Below are 16,058 nucleotides of genomic sequence, written 5' to 3' on the forward strand. Positions count from 1 at the left end.
CACGGGGAGGTTTCCATTTTGCCTGGGTGGCTTGCGGGGTTGGGCTGCAATTGTGATTTTGAATCTGCTTATGTCTTTGATATTTCACCATCCACTACGGTATTATTGCAGGGGTGCGAGGCGGCGGGGGGGAGGGGGGGCCGGGGACCTGTACTGGGGACCCTCCATGTTTTCATTTCCCCTTTCGTGGGGTTTTTGTTCGTTTCTTTTTCTTTTCCTTCTCTTACTTCGTGTGGAATATTGTCTCTTTCTCTCTTCTTCGTCTCTTTCTTCCTATATTTTGGGTTTAGGTACGGGGCGACAGGCACGCTGCTAGGGGGGTAGGCCGTAGCCGTATGCAGGGGTGCAGGGTGGGGGGATGGGGGTAGGGTATTATTGTTTTTTGATTCACCTTTTTAGTTCTATGGCCATTATTTTACATGTTAATATCTTGGTTTTTCTTTCCTTTCTTCTTTTTTCTTCTCCTTTTTCTGTGGGTCTGATTAACGGTAATTCTCCGTGCGTTTTCCTAGTTCAGTAAAAGGGTTTATGTTTTTGATGCTCTAGGTCGTGGCGGACAGGTACTGTTTGGGTGGGGATATGTAATGTTTGTTGAATATCCTGATTTTACGTCCTGATACGAATATCCTGCCTATGATGGTCCTGCCGTGAATATCCTATTTCAGGTGTAACCCTAGCATTGGCAAGGTCTAACTGTGCGGCATCGGATCCTGCTTTCTCCTAATTTAAAAAAAAAAAAAGAAACCTTCCTTAATCCTGTGACCATGATCTACTACACTCTCCTGAGTTACGCATTGATACTGTGAGGTGTACTTTAGCATTGATCCTGCTCTGTATTGTTTGATTACACCACCTCTGTACCTTTGTTCAACCGTGACGGTTGGTAGACTTTGTATGTAACTGTGAAATGTTAATAAAGGTTTACCAAAAGAAAAAAAAACATATAATTAGCAGAATGTATTTAAATCCGTTTTTTATGCTTATTATATTAAGAACCTGTTTAGGTACATTTTGTATTCTGTCATTCTTCTGGTATGAAAGGTTTCCCAGCAGTGTTAGAACCGGCAGTCTAGACCCAGGCACCGAGAGCCGGGTACCCCAGACCCCGGCAGTGCAGAGCCTCCTCTCCAGGGCTGGATTGTGTCCTTACTGTTTCCAGTTCTAGGAAATGTTGTTTAATCTGTCTACATAAGGCTGTCGAGGAGCGGGAGTGAAAGGGATGTGTATAGGGTGAAGGGTCTTGAGCAGTAGAAATGGAGAGGGTTCCAAGGCTGAGGGGTGTGGTGCTGCTGTGAGTAGTCAGTTACTGGGTGGCTTGTAGTTGGTTCTGTTATTGTCTGGCTGCTGACCTCTGACCTCTGTTTGTCTCTTGCAGCTGCGGTGACCGTGGATCCGGACACTGCTCATTGGAACCTCGTCCTGTTCGAGAATGGAAGGAGCGTGAGGCTGGGAGACAGAGCACAGGATCTGCCCGACACGCCCCAGAGATTCACTAAATACATCTTTGTCCTGGGTAGAGAGAGGCTGAGCTCCGGGAGGCATTACTGGGAGGTGGAGGTGGGGGACAAGACCCGCTGGGCCCTGGGGGTGTGTGACGAGGCTGTGAGCAGGAAGGGGGAGATCACAGTATCACCTGAGGATGGATTCTGGACAGTGGGGCTCAGTGGTGGTAAATACTTCTCTATCACCTCCCCTCGCATCCTCCTGACCCCCCGTGTGCCCCCCAGGGCTGTGGGTCTCTTCCTGGACTATGAGGCGCGCAGGCTCTCGGTGTACAATGTGGATGACCGGTCTCTGCTCTTCACCTTCACTGGGGCCTCCTTTCCCTCCACCCTGCGGCCCTTCTTCTGTCCAGAGCCTAACGAGGGAGGGAGGAATCCGGGGGCGCTGCGGATCCGGCCGGTGACTGGACGGGAGTGAGAGCCACAGACTGCAGCGCAGGTGAGAGAGCCGCATATAATGTAAACTAACCTCAGTTAGGGAACCGTGCACATTATCATTCAAAGCGCAGTGATATCACAGTCACCTGCTCCTGCATGCAAGAAGCAGGCGGCCAACTAAGCATCGCTTATTTGTGCTGCAGGCAGCAGTTCAGGAAGCAGAAACCAACCCAGTCCTGTTGCTGGAGCACAAACACTAGCGTCCCCGTGTCCAAAGGTCACAATCACACTCCTTTGGGCACATACGGAGCGAGTCTTGAAATCTGCCTCCGCGGCCTGATGGAAAACTATCTGATGCTGTCACTGAATGTTACTTCTGGAGGAAGGAGGAGGTGACCTTGGCGTCACTTGGAGGTCGCCACTGCGACCCCTGCCACTTTGCTTGTGACCCCTGGCTCCCATTAACGTTGTCCGGACACAGCAGTTCTGCCGGTCTAGCCCTTAGATTAACAAGCATTGGCAAAAGCCAACATGTTTCGCCCATGCAAGACCTATTGCCGTTGTCAGTTTTATAAAGTGTTGCACAGCGGCACAGAGTGCTGCCAACATGGCTTAAAGTAAATAAAAACAAAGTGGTACTGTGCGGGCAACGCTGGCCGCTCCACCATAGCTTTTGTTTTTGTTTACTTTAAGCCATGTTGGACAGCAGCTGCTGCTATGCAGCATCTTTATATAAAAAAAACAGATGATTACGCCAGATAGCTGGTCGATGTGTGACTGTACAAAGCCGGTGAAAAGACCAGCAGCAACTATCTAAATAATATATACTTTGGAAGTGGCACCTGGTTATGAGATGGTTGTCAATTCTTCATAAATCTATGCCTGTTCATGGGACCTGACCTGATGTGCGGAAGCAAGTTGTCGAATACTGGGTGTGGAATGAATGCTTATATCTTTGTGTGTTGTGGGTGTGTTGGGTATACTTGTGTATGGGCTGTGTGGATTGAGTATTTTGTGAATATAATTATGATATTTCCCATTTATACGTTTGCAGTTAACCGATTGACAATTCTGGTTTGTGTCCTTCGAAAGAAACTGATGAGTTATAACTTAAATCTCCATCTCAGCCACTGAAAATATCTGCACACAAATCGGCCTTAGACCTTTTCAGTGAGGAGCACACAGCGTTGTTCACTTTCTGCAAGAGGCACTTTGAATTGGAGCCTTTCAACCAAAACATTTGAGTTTTAAACAAATGACGAAAGTGAGAGAGGGACCAGGGCATGCTGCAGGTGCCCACCAAAACACTTGACTTTAAAAGGCGACTCTATTAGCTTTCAGTCGCCTAACTATCCATGTTTCGATGTGAGTAAACAAAAATATCAAATAAAGTGTCTTAGTGCTGGCACAGTATTTAAGAATATAATCACAAGTAATCACAAATTGTTGGGAACCTCACTTTAGCAGAGTGTGGCCACATCAAACCGGTTCAATTCACATTGGAAATATTGCGTTGAATCTAGTGCAGTGGTAAAACCAACGGCGTAGCTACCATAGATGCAGCAGGTGCAATGCACTGGGGCACCTTGAACCCTGACAATGCTACAATGTATCGCCCTGATAGCGGTCAAAGGGGCCATTTCCTTCTTGCACCAAGGCCTACGGCAGGGACTTTCACAGCATAGCATTTGGCTGCATAGTCCTTCCATACTCGGGGCATAGCACATAGCGGCATAACCTGTCAGAGCATAACAAGAGGCAGCATACGCCCATCGAATTCTGCTAGAGCATAACACAAGGAAGAAAGGCCCATCAGAGGCTGTCAGAGAATACCGCATGGCAGCATAAGCCCTCCACAGACAGTGAAGGGCATAAAGCATGGCAGCATAGACCCTTCAGAGACTTTCAGGACATAGCACAAGGCAGCAAAGGACCACTAGAGACAGTCAGAGCATACCACATGGCAGCATAGGCCCTCCACATACGGCGAAGGGCATAAAGCATGGCAGCATAGGCCCTACAGAGACTTTTAGAGCAGAGCTCTTTATATATTAATATTGACCTGCAAAAATTCATCTTTGGATGAGGTTATGGACATCGCTCGCAGTATTTAGAGGTCCGTAGTCTTTTCAAAGATTTTAACTCAGGAGGTTTCTACTAAACTCATGTCTTCTGATTCATCCGCTGTTAGTGGTAATGATCCTACTGTCAGTGTTATTTCTACTAAACCTAGGAATACAAATGTACATTCTGATGGTAAAACTACACAATCTGATACTAAAGGAGTGTGTTATAGGTGTGGTTCAAAGCACCATTATGGTAATAATCCAACTTGTCCAGCTCTGCGTAAAAGGTGCATCACATGTAAAAAAATTGGACACTTTAATACAGTGTGTAGAGCTTCTAAATTCAAGAAAAAAGTAAATGCTCTTGAAATTGATGAGGAGGAATTGTGCAAAGCTATGAGTAATAATACCCTGTCCACAGTTGAGATTAACACTTTGAATAATGATACAACTAAGTGTAAGGGTTCTTTGTGTAGTATGCTAATTGGACCAATCAATATTAATGTAATGGCTGATTCTGGTTCTCCGATTACCATCTTGGATCTTCGAACTTTTGAGAAATTCTGGTCCAATGTGTTACTCAAACCTACTGACGTTAATCCTAAGGCCTTTGGTGAGTTTGATATCACCATGTGTGGGTATTTCTCAGACTCTGTCAATTTCAGGGGAAGACAGATATATACCAAGGTATATGTGGCTGTCAATGGCCGCGATATTTTAGGTTGGCAAGATCAAGCCAAGTTGGGTATTACGCTCAAACCTGGACATGCAGATCCTGTTGTATTAGGAGAATTGCCTCTTCTCTCCATTTCGGATGAGGTCCCATTAACATCTGATAACCCTATTTTGTCACAGTTGCTTGTTAAGTATTCTCCAGTATTCTCTGATAAAGTGGGTTTAGTTAATTGTTTTCAGCACAATATTATTTTAAAAGATGATGCTATTCCAGTAATTCAGAAGTGTAGACCTATCCCGTTGTCTGCTCCAGATGATTTAAAAAAAATGCTTGCAGACTTATGTGCTCAAGACATCATAACACCTGTGGAATCATCAGAGTGGGTTTTGGCTAGTGTCGTGGCACGTAAGAGTTCTGGTGAGATTCGTCTCTGTGCTGATTTGAGGGCACTCAACCGTAATATTCTTGTAGATTGCCACCCATTGCCAAGAATCCAAGAACTTCTAGCGAATTTGGGTGGTAGCAGATATTTCACCACTATTGACTTAAAATCTGCTTACCACCAGATTCCCCTTGCAAAAGAATCTCAACACCTAACAACGTTTATCACTCCGTTCGGAGTTTTTATGTACAAACGCTTGCCGTTTGGACTAGCTTCCGCGGCCAGCGTGTTTCAACGTCTTATGGATAAACTATTTGCTGATATTGAAGGCATACAGGCTTTTCAAGATGATATTCTAATTCATTCTTCTTCTCTTGAATCACATTACAGTCTTCTTGAATGTGTGTTACAAAAACTTCAGGATGTTGGGATGACTGTTAACAAGAAGAAATGTAAATTTGTTACTCATTGCGTTGATTATTTGGGTCACGATATATCTGCTGAGGGTATAAAACCAAAGATGTCTTTGATTAATGCAATCAAGGATGCACCAAGGCCTCAGGATAAAGATGCTTTGCGTGCGTTCTTAGGACTCAGTGAGTATTATGCTTGTTTTGTGCAGGGTTATGCCCTAATTGTACAACCTCTCCGGGATTTGCTCAAAAAACATGCTAAATATATTTGGTCAACAAGTACACAAGAAGCTTTTGTTAATGTTAAATAGTTGATCTTGGATGCACCTGCTATTCGAGCCTTTTCTCATGGAGAGCTCACTATCGTCACAGTAGATGCTAGTTCAAGAGGTTTAGGAGCTGTGTTGAGTCAAATGATTGGGGGTCAAGAATACACTATAGCCTTTGCTTCTAGAATTTTAAATAGTGCAGAGTCTAACTATAGCACTATAGAACGTGAGGCTTTAGCATGCTGCTGGGCTGTTGAGAAATTCCGCATGTGTGTTTGGGGTTCTGGAATAAATCCAGTTTCCTTCATCAACAACTTGTGGACAATTACTTTGTTGACATCTTTGGATTGCACTTCCTACACCTACAAATAACAAGCTAGACATCTAGAGGGTGGCACTGGCAGCGAACAATGCCCACTGACTGGGGAATCTCAGGCTGCCGTGGCTCGCGCAGTGGGGCCACCTCAAAATGTCGGCCACATTAGGCACAACGCCACCCCTGGAGCTGAGGGGACCCCGGGGAGGAGTTCTCGAACCTGGCGTGCTGGCTGCAGCGGATGGTGGAGACGATGTATTTACACCTACCCTGAAGCAGGAGTGTTGCATTTTATGTCTGGCTGCTTCCGGATCTCAGGGTTAATAGGACATTTTCTTGGTCTTATTTTAGGTTATTCGGATTAATCTTGCATTTACTCCAGTTTCTATCTAGCAGATTAAATGAATAGAAGTAAGGTGTGATCTTTAGTAGAAGGGGGGAGGATATGGGAATTCATGCATTGGTTGGCGGTATTAATAAATGAGCTACAGGAGATTGCGTATTGTTAGTTTGCAGGGTTGTGACTCTTAAAGGAGAGGTTGTGATCTTTGAAAGGAGGTGTGAGAATTTTGTAGAACAGGAATAAAGGCAAGCATGCTTGTGACTTGGAGTTGACTGGGCTTGGAGAGAGGCGTCATGCAGAGAGTTGAAAGAAGGAGTAATTTGAAAGAGCAAGGAGAGTCAGCAATTGAAGCCTTCATGTAGAGTTTTTAGGAATATTGTCAAGGTTTCTTGAGATTGCATGCAGAACTGTAGAAAGAACCCTTGGGCCTGATTCACAAAAGTAAACTTAGACCAAAGTTTAGACCTGAAATCTAATTTTAGACCTAAAGTCTAACTTTACAACTACTGAAGTTAGATTTTTGGTCTAAGTTTAAACCTGAGGTCTAACTTTAGTAGTAGTAAAGTTAGACTTTTGGTTTACTGAGTTTACATTGTGATAGGCATGCCTCTGGATGCTGTTTATTTTGTAGAAATGCCAGGAGTGTTCTTGTTTCCACACTAATACAGTAAGAGACATGTCTGTGGTGTTCTTTATTAATACAAACATGAAACTACTAGAAACATTATGCTTGGGGTTGTTCTTTATTGCGTCCAGTGATACAGTGAAATTTAACGGGTACAAATATGGTGTGATACAGTGGAATAGGTGTCCCATGTGCCCCACAGAGCTCAGTACAAAATTTGGTAAACATACTCTGCATTGTCCATTACAAAAAAGCGTAGAAGAGGCCTAGGATAAACAGTCTTTCCATCAAACACTCTCCAACATGACATACAATTGACTTTACTTCTCACTATTTTTTATATATGCATTTTGTTGGTCTTTAATGTATGTTAATAAAGCAGGAGCACAATGCAGGACCTCCAGGCCTTGGAATCAATGCCCTGGCTTACAATTTACACACTCCTTAATGTGTATAGTGCTTCTTTGCTAGCCAGCCAGATATGGTTGTGCTACAAAAACACTAAATCAAAAGTACACACAAACATTATTACTGTGCTGTAGATTATAACCTAAATTTGGGTTTTACCTCCTCCCCCTTGTCAGTCCAGGCCACTACTGCACTTCCCCTCCTCCCCCAGCAGGTTTATTACTGCACATCATGAGGACACAACTTTGGCAGTGCCAGGCCACACAATATTAGTTCAATTGTGATGGTTCAATTACATGAATTGAACTGTGTCAGGACTACGGGTCCCAGTATGCACTGATGTGTAAACATGTATGAATGGGAGCAGACTGAATGAAACAAGTCAGTATCAGTGCTAAGATTTTGAGATCACCAGACAGGATGAGCATGTTGTAGAGGAGTGATCTTGGAGAGAGGGTACTCTGCATTATATCCTGTACTAACTTCTCACCTGTGCCATATAGAAATGTACACTTTAAGGTCCGCTACTACTTGCATGCAGCAAGCAGCAACAAAACCAGGCCATCAGCTAGCGTGGACCACACAATTGATTTTCAGGCTCTTTTAGAAATGAACTGGCCGACGCATGCAGCCTTGGGCTCGGTTAGCTCAGCTCTTAGACTAGTCCAGCAGGGGGGAAGATAGAGGCCTGTGTGCTGACTGTCAATCTAAGGGTGTAAAATGCTAGTTAAGTTCCACTGCTGTGCAATCTGAGTTAGTCCCCCTCTAAGATTGGAGCCTTTTTTTCTTTTTTTAATATATCTTTTTTTTATTGAAAGGATTATGACAGCAGTTACACAATACATTCAGCAGTATCAGGTTAATGCACATATACACAATAAATACAGCATTCCTATTTCGGTTCCCAATAATATCCAACTGGCCATAATACAGATTAGCACCCCCCATACCTCCATCATCCGGTCTACCGCCCATGGCGTACAACCATCATGTGAACCACAGCAATCTGTTGCAGCGGATAGTGTTTCATCTGAGGACATGTGAACTGATGGCCTCTTCATATCGTGCTAGTCAATCAACTATTACTGCCCAGTCAACACCACCTTCTTTTGAAGGATACCAAACAACAGCATCATAATAATAGACATGCGGGTCAGCCTCTTGATTTCCAGGCGTCACGGTATTCTTCTCATCAGCCATTCAACATCAGCATGGGAGCCAGTATCTTCTTCCATTTAAGTAACTTCTTGCCACTTTTCCCTAACACACTAAACATGCTGAGGGGGACAAGCATACTATCAATGACATGTATGTAACTGTGAACCCCGGTTAAAGTTAACCCAAGTCTCAGCATCACAAAATGGATGCTGCCACCACAGACACAAGTCTGACCTCCTGCTGCTGGGAGTCCTTCCAGCGAGGGAGGCTTGGACAAAGGGTTTCCTGCCTTGGGAGGTGCTAGCGCCACCCCAGACAGGATTTTGTGTATTTTAGGTAGGACAGGCTGAAAGGAATGAGACATGCCTGGGGCACACAAGGTGTCCCTGTGCATACCCCGGTTCAAACCAGTTGCTGGGGCACTCCAGCCCAGCTCTGGCACGAAACCGGACAAAGGATAGGGGGTGTTAACACCCCCCTTCCTGGTCCCACCCATAGGAGGGACCTAGTCATAGTACAGCCCTCTTTAGGAGAATAAAGGTAGGAGCTGGTCCCATTCCAAATTAGATCAATCCTAATTTGAAACTACAAAGAAGAAACTCTGGACTTCGACGTTCTGCTCCACAGAAGACTGAAGAAATCTCCCTTGTGGCCAAGGAGTGACCACCCTGCACAAGCAGGCACCATCAAGCGTCCTAGCGGTTCACTTTGTCGTCCTTCCTGCCGGAACCAGACTTCAGAGCCCGACGAGATCCGGACTTCCAGACCTCTCCGACCTCTACCTACATCTGCAGCACAGCTGAGATCCGTGGGTGCGACGAGACACGTGAGACCGGCCATCTTGAAGAAACTGCACTTCGCTTCCAGCACGACTTCAGAGGCATCCTCGAGAAAGTGCTTTGGGGATTGAGAAGCCCCAGCCCCGAGCAGCTCCTGCACAGAAGATCAGCCCTCCTGCATCCACGAGATCTGCGTGGGGCCCTTTTGCTTGATTGCTGCTCGACGCGTTGTTTGGTCCCTTGCCGGCTGGCTAGTGGCCTCCTAGACGACGACGATCCACGAAATCTACACCGCTGGTCTGGTTGCTCCAGACTGGCCCTGCAAAGGAGAAGCACCGCTCCTGGTCCGCACCAGACGCCTTTTCCACTCACTGCGTGGGTTGCCTTTGCCAAGGCCTGTTGACGCCGAATCCGGAACCAACTCCGCCAACAGCGAGAGCCTGCGTGGGACAGCTCGTGCCTCCATCCTGGTTGTCGAAGACACCACCTGGTCCACGTGGCTGCAGAGTCAAGCGTCCACTTTTCACCTGATCGCGACGACAGCATCTGGTTCCTTCCTGGTTCCACACCAGTCACTGGCTAGTGACTGTGAACATTGACCCCTCTGCTTTCAGGTCTTTATCTTCCTCGATCCACCCTTGGATCGCTCCGGACATCTTCCTTCTGGTCGCCTGCAGCATCTTTTCTTCAAGGCTCCATAGACTTCAACGCGGAAACCCGACACACTTTCACACCTATGCACCCGCAGCCCGTGGGTGAGGTAACTAGAGCATTTCGGTGCTCAAGGGTAGATTGACTCTCCTAGTGTCCAGTTATCCTGTTGTTTTAGTCCTAGCTAGTCGGAACTGTCTATTATTTAACTTTTCGTAATTTGTACTGTCCATTGACTTTGTCCCGCATCTCGCGTGTGAGTTCACACTCTGCACACGCGTCGTGTGGGCCTCCTATTACTTACCTAAGGTTAGGGTAGTGTAGTCCCAGCGATCCTACAGCTTCTGGACAGCTCCATTCCTTTTATCGATTTCCTTATACCATTTACTTAGTATAGGGTTTGTCGTGCCCCTAGGGCACCATTGTAATTTGTGCAACTTAACGTATTTTTCTTAAGAGTCTTGTCATGTGCTTAGCCCTCTGATCTCATAAAGAGTTCAGAGGTGTTTGTTAGTAATAAATATAATGTTTATTTTCATAACAACCTGTGTGGTGTCCTTTCAATTGGTATTTAAGGGGTTATATGTGGTAAAACAGCTGGCTTCACATGCCAAAAGAGTTTAGCCTAAGACTGCTTTGTCCATGCTACCGTTAGGATAGCTGGTCTATAAGGTTGACTTACAACCAATCACCATAAGGGTTGTTTGGACTGATACAAGGTGATCACTAGAACTAGTGAGCATCATATATCAGGCCAACTTCTCACATTCGTGTGCATCGGTTGGGATTTCAGCTTGCTGTTGTTTTTACCAAATATAATCTTGAGATATCATTTGAAAGATCACATAAGGTACCATAGGTACATAAAACACGCTTAGAAATACTCTGAGTTCTACTGAACCAGCTGTTGTAGTAGAAAGGGAGTAACACACCCTGACTACAACTCTTAGCAAGGGATCAGTAGGAAAACCCATAGTGTAGGTAAGTGCACCACTTACACCTCACTAGAAAGCATGTCTATCACAGGAGAGAACGCAGTGGCTCCCCCTGGGATTACTGACCCTCCACTGGTCGTTTCCAGATATGCAGCACTCAGCTTCCAGGAGATGAAACAATTGTGTACCTCCAGGAAACTGAAAGAGGTTTCCAACCCTACCCTTCCTTTTCTGTTAGGTCTCTTAGAGACATATGATGCTAGAAGGGCTTCTAATCCAGGCCCCTCTGATCCTACAGATGGAAGCATACCTCCCTTAGAAGATGACTAAAACCTCCCTGAAGCAGAAGATGCAGAAGAGGGGGAAGAGGGTGACTCCTCAGAAGGAGAGGTAGACACTGGTCCAGTTATAGTCAGTAGACTTCCCAGGGTCAAATTAAGCCTACATGGGGATGGAGCTGGGGGAGCCCCGGACCTATCCACAAGCAGGCCTAACCTTGGGAATAGACGAGTTAGGTCTCACTCTAGAGGCTCTAACAGATCCATTCACTCCCATGTCTCTCAGGCATCTTCTCAGAGAGGGGTGACTTCCCCTCAGAGAAGAGAACATGAAGCAAAGATGAAGGAAGTGAATCTGAGGATCCAAAGGGAAGAACTTGCCCTTGCCAAAGAGAAACTTGCCTTTGCCAGAGAGCAGAAATTGAGTGGGTTAGAACCCACTGGTGGCAGCATTATCCCTAGAGATAAAGACAGGAGTTTTGATAATAGACACCTGAGTAAAATAGTGCCACACTATAAGGTAGGGGATGACATCCACAAATGGATGACTGCTTTGGAGAGGGCCTGTAAAGTACAGCAGGTACCCCAGAGTCAGTGGGCAGCTATCTTGTGGCTCTCCTTCGAAGGCAAAGGTAGAGATAAGCTCCTCACTGTTAGAGCTGAGGATGCTAATGATTACCAAGTCCTGAAAAATGCACTGATAGATGGGTTTGGCTTAATAACTGAACAGTACAGGTTGATGTTCAGAGACACCCAGAAAACTCAGTCTCAGGATTGGACTGACTTTGTTGATTGTACCACTAAGGCTTTGGAAGGCTGGTTACTGGGAAGTAAGGTTACTGATTACACAGGATTGTATAATCTAATTATGAGAGAGCAAGTCTTAAATAATTGTCAGAACCAGTTATTACACCAGCACCTGTTAGACTCTGATCTGACCTCTCCACAAGAATTGGGTAAGAGGGCAGACAAATGGGTCAGAACCAGGATTAGGCCTAAGAAACAGGGTGGTGACCAAAAGAAAGAATCAACCAAGCCTCAAGAGAAGGGTGGGAATAAATCTACAGATCAAACCACAAAAGGGCCCCAAAATCCTCTGAAGGGGGTGGGTCCCAGAATTCTTCCAATACACAAAAGAAACCTTATTGCCATGCCTGAAAACAGGTAGGCCATTGGAAAACTGACAGCAGTTGCCCAAAGGCCAACAATACGGAAAATATTCCTCCAGGTAATACTCCAACACCTCCTGTTACTACTAGTAGTAATCCCCCAGGTGGTGGGAGTGCCCCCAAGAATTTGGTTGGGTATACCTCGGGAACTCATGTGGACTCTGGCCTAACCAGGTCCCCTACCACAGATACTCCTGTTTGTGAAAATGGCATGGGGTTTGCCAACTTCACTGCTTGTCCCAACCGTTTGGACAAGTACAGACAGGAGCCCCTCATCAATGATCTGAAAGTTGAGGCCTATAGAGACACGGGGGCTAGCATCAATTTGGTGACTGAGAGCCTAGTCCCCTCAAGGCAACTTTTACCTGGAGCCACATACCAGGTGACCAACATTGATGGAGTGCAGAGAGATCATCCCATGGCAGTGGTAAATCTCAGCTGGGGAGGTGTCACGGTCCCAAGAGAGTGGCAGTGTCATCAAACTTGCCTGTAGATTGTCTACTGGGGAAAGATTTAGAGATCTCAGCCTGGGCTGAGGTTGAGCAAGAAACCCATTTTAAAATGGTAAATCTCCATGGAAAGGTTAGTGGGGCTGTGATGGACACAGCCCCAACCCAAGATGTCCTCCCTGAACAGGTCAGGAGGGCTGTGCCAGTCTCAGCCCAATCTCAAACAGATTCCTTCCCTGAACAGGTTGGCAGGGCTGTGATGGTAACAGCCCATACCCAAACTGAGTCCCTTCCTGAAAAGGTTGGTGGGGCTGTGATAGCCACAGCCCAAACTCAAACAGATAATAGTGTTGAGAAGCCTGAACCTATGGATCACTCCACTCAAACAGAGAGCATTGAGGAGGAAGAGAAATCTCCCTCCCACCAGACTTTAGGAAAGGATCAGCCTCCTCAGGGAACTGATCTTACCCCTTGGGAAGAAACTGCCCCAGAGGTAGTCGGGCCTAGCCTGACAGAGCCCCTGATGTCAGTGGACCCTTCCAAGGTGGGACCCAGTCTGGAGCAGGTAACCTGCCCGTCTCTACCCTGCCTCAGTCAGCCCAGGGCTGTAGAGGTCAGGGAGGCCAGTGGTGGACCCCAAAGGGACCCCTGTCCAAAAGAACTCCCCAATCAGCAGATTAAGGGCACCAAAGCTAGCAGTCCTAGCCAGGTGAAAATAAAACAAACTCCTGAGGGATCCCCCTTAAACTTAGTTAGGGACTTCCCACAGATGGACACTGTTGGGCACAGCCAAACCTGGGACCTGAGGGCCCCAAAACCTGATCTGTCCCACCAGTAAGCCAAACAGAGGGACCCAGCCTCCAGCTTTAGGTAGCCAGAGGTTGACCCTGAGAGCACACTGCAACTCAGTCCTGGAAAGAAAGGCATATATGGTGGATAGTGATTGGAGGAAGTTGAGCCCAACATTAGTAGGGCCTCACTTCGGTACTCCATCCCAGCCCCAGCCTTTTACTTTGCCAAAACACACCACAGGTAGAGATTCCCTATGGTGGAGACCCTCAGATACCCTTAGGGTGAGGGATTGCTTAGTGGACCATGAGATAGGGGGTAACCATGCCAGTGCATGCAGCTCCTCATATGGCCACTCAGGCAACATAGGCTTACCTGGTCAAGGATAGCCTTATCTCCTTTCGTTTGGGGGGGATTGTGTAGGAAGGTGGATATCTGACTATGGTTACCCCCAACTTTTTGCCTAGTGTTTTGCTGGTTTTCGACATAGTTGGCCTGGGATCCTGCTATCCAGGACCCCAGGCTTCCTGCTCGCTCTGTTAAAATGGACTCCATGTACCTTAAGTACATATCTAATTGGATACTGGGTCACCTTATCAGTCCCTGTACAGTGTACCTTAGGTATCCAGGGCATAGGTGCACCCAGGGCCTACCAGGGGCTGCAGCATGTATTATACCACCCCTGGCTGGCCATCCAAATCAGACGCAACTGGCGGGTAACCCAGCTGGGGCAAGGTGGTGTAATCACCCTTTGCTTTAGATATAGTATACCTATATCTGACCCCAAAATGGACACATATACTCCTATAAGTCACTCCTATGGCAGACCTTAACAATCCTGGAGGCAGAGTGCTTGGAATTATGTGAGATGGTGCTCTAGCATGAGCTGAGCCTGTCTGCAGCTTTCGGAACCAAGTCCTTTAGCTGTTTCCATGATAACGCTATACCATATACTCTTAAGTGCATTATAATCCTCGTGGTTATTGCTAACTTTGGCAGAGCATTATCAAAACATGTCGAGTAAGGTGTCATACAAATTGGAATACTACCCCCTCGCCAATTCTGGCGACGGGGATAGCATTCCACCCTTTTAGAGGGACACGACATGTATGTAACTGTGAACCCCGGTTAAAGTTAACTCAAGTCTCAGCATCACAAAATGGATGCTGCCACCACAGACACAAGTCTGACCTCCTGCTGCTGGGAGTCCTTCCAGCGAGGGAGGCTTGGACAAAGGGTTTCCTGCATTGGGAGGTGCTAGCGCCACCCCAGACAGGATTTTGTGTATTTTAGGTAGGACAGGCTGAAAGGAATGAGACATGCCTGGGGCACACAAGGTGTCCCTGTGCATACCCCGGTTCAAACCAGTTGCTGGGGCACTCCAGCCCAGCTCTGGCACGAAACCGGACAAAGGATAGGGGGTGTAACCACCCCCCTTCCTGGTCCCACCCATAGGATTGACCTAGTCATAGTACAGCCCCCTTTAGGAGAATAAAGGTAGGAGCTGGTCCCATTCCAAATTAGATCAATCCTGATTTGAAACTACAAAGAAGAATCTCTGGGCTTCGACGTTCTGCTCCACAGAAGACTGAAGAAATCTCCCTTGTTGCCAAGGAGTGACCACCCTGCACAAGCAGGCACCATCAAGCGTCCTAGCGGTTCACTTTGTCGTCCTTCCTGCCGGAACCAGACTTCGGAGCCCGACGAGATCCAGACTTCCAGACCTCTCCGACCTCTACCTACATCTGCAGCACAGCTGAGATCCGTGGGTGCGACGAGACACGTGGGACCGGCCATCTTGAAGAAACTGCACTTCGCTACCAGCACGACTTCAGAGGCATCCTCGAGAAAGTGCTTTGGGGATTGAGAAGCCCCAGCCCCGAGCAGCTCCTGCACAGAAGATCAGCCCTCCAGCATCCACGAGATCTGCGTGGGGCCCTTTTGCTTGATTGCTGCTCGACGCGTTGTCTGGTCTCTTGCCGGCTGGCTAGTGGCCTCCTAGACGATGATCCACGAAATCTACACCGCTGGTCTGGTTGCTCCAGACTGGCCCATGCTTCCCTGCAAAGGAGAAGCACCCCGGACCCTCCTGGTCCGCACCAGATGCCTTTTCCACTCACCGCGTGGGTTGCCTTTGCCAAGGCCTGTTGACGCCGAATCCGGAACCAACACCGCCGACAGCGATAGCCTGCGTGGGACAGCTCGTGCCTCCATCCTGGTCGTTGAAGACACCACCTGCTCCACGTGGCTGCAGAGTCAAGCGTCCACGCTTCACCTGATCGCGACGACAGCATCTGGTTCCTTCTTGGTTCCACTCCAGTCACTGGCTAGTGACTGTGAACATTGTCCCCTCTGCTTTCAGGTCTTTATCTTCCTCGATCCACCCATGGATTGCTCCGTACATCTTCCTTCTGGTCGCCTGCAGCATCTTTTCTTCAAGGCTCCATAGACTTCAACGTGGAAACCCGACAC

At 47.1% G+C, this 16,058-nt stretch overlaps 1 protein-coding gene across 1 annotated transcript in view; it reads left to right on the top strand.

Moving 5' to 3' along the window:
- The window catches only part of LOC147717627 (E3 ubiquitin-protein ligase TRIM39-like), a 213,899-nt gene that overhangs the window by 170,829 nt on the left and 27,012 nt on the right, over window positions 1-16,058 (top strand). The window contains exon 7 of the mRNA XM_086924421.1: window positions 1,376-1,941. Coding sequence (XP_086780547.1) covers window positions 1,376-1,920 — 545 coding nt within the window. The 3' untranslated portion in view covers window positions 1,921-1,941. The remainder of the gene's footprint in view (window positions 1-1,375; window positions 1,942-16,058) is intronic.

The sequence above is a fragment of the Lissotriton vulgaris genome, chromosome 5 (genome assembly GCF_964263255.1).
Source record: "Lissotriton vulgaris chromosome 5, aLisVul1.2, whole genome shotgun sequence".
Lineage (NCBI taxonomy): Eukaryota > Metazoa > Chordata > Amphibia > Caudata > Salamandridae > Lissotriton > Lissotriton vulgaris.